The sequence below is a fragment of the Populus trichocarpa genome, chromosome 5 (assembly GCF_000002775.5).
Source record: "Populus trichocarpa isolate Nisqually-1 chromosome 5, P.trichocarpa_v4.1, whole genome shotgun sequence".
NCBI lineage: Eukaryota > Viridiplantae > Streptophyta > Magnoliopsida > Malpighiales > Salicaceae > Populus > Populus trichocarpa.
Genome location: NC_037289.2, coordinates 20,827,452 through 20,831,561, shown reverse-complemented (window position 1 = coordinate 20,831,561; position 4,110 = coordinate 20,827,452). Strand labels below are relative to the sequence as shown.

The window sequence follows — 4,110 nt, the reverse complement described above, 5'->3', positions numbered from 1 at the left end:
ACATAGAGGATGTTTGTGTTTAAAACCATGCATGTATGGCCATACTATTCTCAATTATATTTGTACTCTTCTGTTACACAATCGGGAAAACTATCCCCTCTTAATTTTTTCCGTTCCTTTATCTTTTTTAGTTACACTTCGTGTGATTTTGCACAAAAAAAGAGAAAAAGGTAGCAACTTATTGTTATAATTTCTACTTCACAATCATATAATATATACTAGAAGTCAATTTTAGCATGTAGTTTATTTATAAAAATAAAAAAAATAAAAATTGACAGAGAGATATATAATTTGTATAGTTTGACAGAAAATGAGAGGGCAACAAAGCATTAGCGGCATCGTGACCATTACAGAATCATCATTAAATTTACAAGGAAAAAGGAGAGAGCACGCCGAACTGAAAGACTTTGACAAGAAGAAATAAATTAACAAGCCCAAATATTTTAATTGTGAATTATCTGATCTCCTTGCATAGTGTAGCGACTTGAAATTGAACATTTACACGTGAAAGTCCTATCAGCACCTTCTCCTCTCACTTCCAATTTTGGCAGACTCAAGCAAACTGCCGTTCTCTTGAAGGGAACCCCATCATTTACCTTTTGACAAATGGGAAAAGGGCCTTTATAGGATCAATCAGAATACTACATACACACCAACATAAATACATGTGTGTATATACATGTACATAAACTCCAGTAGTCAGAAATATGCATTCAATGCTCTATGTGAGCACCATACTGGTATTAGTTCGTCCATGAAAATCCAAGTACACTAAAGAAACAGACAGATTAATTATGAGAGGGCGAGAGAGACTAGAGAGAGTTCAAGGCTGTTTCTTGTGGATGAAGGAGGGAACTAAATCTTGCAAGAGGCCGTAATCCGGAGCATAGAGCTGATGCTGATACTGTGGATCATGGTTTTGATAGAAAATCGAAGTTTGGTCGCCTTGGTTACTTGGTGGAAGCAAGCGAGTCAGGAAATCCTGTGGAAAGCTCTGCCCTATCGATGTGGATGCCAGAAGGGAAGGTGATAGCATTCCAGCAGCATTACCTCGAAGAGTTGCTGGACAGTGATGGTTATGCTGTCCTTCATATGTGGTGATGACAATTGACGGGTCTTGGAATGATCTTTCCACACGTTTCTTAACCATGCATTTTTGAGTGGTGCATCTGTAATAACTCCTGCAATTTCGGGCAAAGGAGAAAGGTTTTTTTTTTTTTTTAATTTGTGAATTTGAAGACATATATTCATTGATCAAAAGGAACACAATGGACCTTAGTCCAAACTTACAAACCGAAACTGATCATAAAGCTTCCAAGAACCTAGCTAAAGAAGTGCTTGCAGATTAATTACATCATAGCTCGAGAGTACTTCACTACAGGTTCCAGCTGGGAGATTTCATAAACTTTAGCCTACTGCTAAATTTTGTAACGTGCTGATTATTGATCAGTGTTACGTGGTTAAGCAAGGGTCAAGAAAATGAAAGATAGTGAACCAACGCGGTACTATTGGGCCTCACGTCTACTTTGTAGATAAGGAAACTATATATCTAGGCACTATTAGGGTAATAAGAGCATTATAAATGCAGTGGTCAGCTAGCTAGCTAGATGTACATACGTGTTCTTCAAGTACAAAAGAAGTTAGAAAATCACTAAGTATAGATTCTATTGGCTCAAATATGATATATAGTCCAAAGAGAATTAATACGTTATCAAGAGAAAGAAAGAGGACTAATGCACCTAAGCTCCTCCAGCTTTGACACCAAAGTTCTTGGTCTTAATTTGCTTGCCATTCTGAGTAGTAAATTTCTTGGCTAAAATTTGGCTTCACAAAATGGAAGCTTACAGCATCCTATAGACAGTAAATGTAGCGAGGGATGGAGTTTTACGTCAACATGATTCGATAGAGTTTGAGGGTATAAGACCATGAATGCAATGACAGCTAATAGAGATGTGATCTTTAAATACATATGCTAACAATTCATCAGCATATCCGGCTAATAAAAATCTAACTGCATAAAATAAATAATTTTAACTCAAACGATGATTATCAATCATTTGGAACTGCATGCATTCTTCGATTTCTTATCGATTAATACTCAAGTACATCTCTAATGAATGCATATAATTATGGGTGATTAGATATATAGTTGAGCAAAATGACCTTGGATAGGGGCTATTCTTCACTGCCTTCTGACCGTACTTTCTCCATCTGTATCCATCTTCAAGGTGATCAATTTCACTCTTGGTCAAGAAGGCAAACCGTGGCTCCTTTTGGCGTTTCTCCTTCTTTTTTGTCTTGCTCCTGGTGATCAAGAAAATACGAAGTCAAACATGCACATAGAGCCAGATCTTAGTGATCTAAATGCTAAGCAGAAATTTCTTTCATTTGACTAGGGCTTCTAGACGTACTAAAACATAATACTCTATATTTTATTTAGATTTTTGTGCTTTAACCTCCTGGAAACTGATAGATTAAGTATTCAGTTAATTCTATGCATATGGTACAATAGTTTATAAGAAAAGATCGCCCATATCCCTTTGTACTGCAAGTAGAAAAAGTCGTATAATAAGTTCAAAAACCATCAAGGAGAAAAGGCAATGGTAACTGCACCAGTTATTAAAGACTTTGACGATTTGTCTTGGAAAAAAAAAAGTGGTGTACACAAACCCTAATTACCCGTCAATTGAAAACCAAAGAAAAAGAGTTACTTAAAAAGCTTGTTAACCTTTTCCATGAGCTTAGAAAAGAGAATCAATAAACCTACACTTTCTTAGCATCCCCATCGATATCCCCATCTTCAGTGCTCTCTTTTGGCTGCTTATGTTTCTTGCTCTTCCCAGGGTCTTCTTCGGTTGCTCCATCATTAGAAGAAGAATTGGATACGGAGGAATTTGGTGTGGATGGAGTATATTGATTTGTAGCTGCTGACTCTCCAGCACCAATTTTCCTTGAACCATCTTGATCAACGGGACTAATTACCTCGGATGACGAGCAAGACACGTCGAGGGCTCTTGATAAGGTGTTATAGTGATCCATGGAGCCATGTAAACAGTCAGTGAAGCTCATAAATGAGGGATCACTAAACCCCTGCAAGTTTTGTGTGGGTGCTTGTTGATTGTACATGGAGAGATTGTCATTGAAGAATGGAAACACCGACACCGGCCGGTTGGCTCCTTGCTGAATATTGTAGTGAAAGGGGTCATAATGGTATGGATCCTCCTTTTCATTTGACATCAAGAAGAGGGAAGAGAAGTGGGAGGAGGAGAGGAGGAGGAAGGAACTAGCTAGATACACCACAATGCTTGAAAGCTTCAGAGAAGGGGATTTACTTAAGATGCTTGTCTTCTTCTTATAATAAATAGTAGACCTCTTTGTTAGATTTTTATTTTACTTTTCTTGGGAGAGAGAGAGGGAGAGGGAGAATTTAGTTTAGATGGTAGGTTTGGCTAATCTCCACTCTTTTCTATTTTTTTATTAATTGAACTCAACCCACCGTATCAAAAGTCTCACTTAAGTATAGAAATTATCAATTTGGTTAGCAATGTCCAGCACTAAGCAACAAAGGTTGAATCCTTAACAGGGTACGAGCATTATTAAGTCTAGAAAACCCTCTCTTTTTTTACTTTTCTTTTTCTTTATTTTACATGCCTATACACTTTAATTTCTTAGTTTTCAATACCAGGCCTAATACTGATATATATTAAAATAGCTCAGTACTATTACTAGAGATTTTAATTATTTACCAAAAATGTTAAAGGATTCTTATTCCACGATTTTATATATATATGGTATGGACACGCCTTTGCATGTTCAATGCTTATTTTATCCCATGATTTATTCTTACTGTATTTTACTTAATATGGGGCTGCTAGCTAGAAGCTTGAAAGTTCTTAATTAATGATAATAATAATAATAAAAAAAAAACATTAAAGTTCTTGATGTATGTTTTGGATGGTACGTAGACTATATAACCAACACATGGCTAGTATTCGATCATTTCAAAAATCTTTATTCTTTTAACGCTAACTAATTAATAGAAATGGTAATAATTCAAAATTCAAAATTCTAGCTGATTACTATAAGCTTGAAAATATCATATCCCAAACT

General features: G+C 36.0%; 1 protein-coding gene across 1 annotated transcript; it reads right to left on the bottom strand.

Annotated features, from left to right (window-relative positions):
* Positions 1-311: 311 nt before the first annotated feature.
* LOC7464645 (WRKY transcription factor 71) lies at positions 312-3,426 on the bottom strand. Its single transcript, XM_002306707.4, has 3 exons — positions 2,768-3,426; positions 2,164-2,304; positions 312-1,181 (listed from the first exon to the last, which is right to left on the bottom strand). The coding sequence occupies exons 1-3, from the start codon at positions 3,235-3,237 to the stop codon at positions 824-826; spliced, it is 969 nt and encodes a 322-aa protein (XP_002306743.1). The 5' UTR covers positions 3,238-3,426; the 3' UTR covers positions 312-823.
* Between the last annotated feature and the right edge of the window lie 684 nt (positions 3,427-4,110).

What these genes read in the sequence shown, in the direction of transcription:
- LOC7464645 (XM_002306707.4), bottom strand. Translation starts at nt 3,237, where the DNA reads ATGTCAAATGAAAAGGAGGATCCATACCATTATGACCCCTTTCACTAC. An exon ending in GATGGGGATGCTAAGAAAGT is followed by an intron (nt 2,305 to 2,767) that starts GTAGGTTTATTG and finishes CTTGATCACCAG; the next exon opens with GAGCAAGACAAAAAAGAAGG. An exon ending in AAGAATAGCCCCTATCCAAG is followed by an intron (nt 1,182 to 2,163) that starts GTCATTTTGCTC and finishes CCGAAATTGCAG; the next exon opens with GAGTTATTACAGATGCACCA.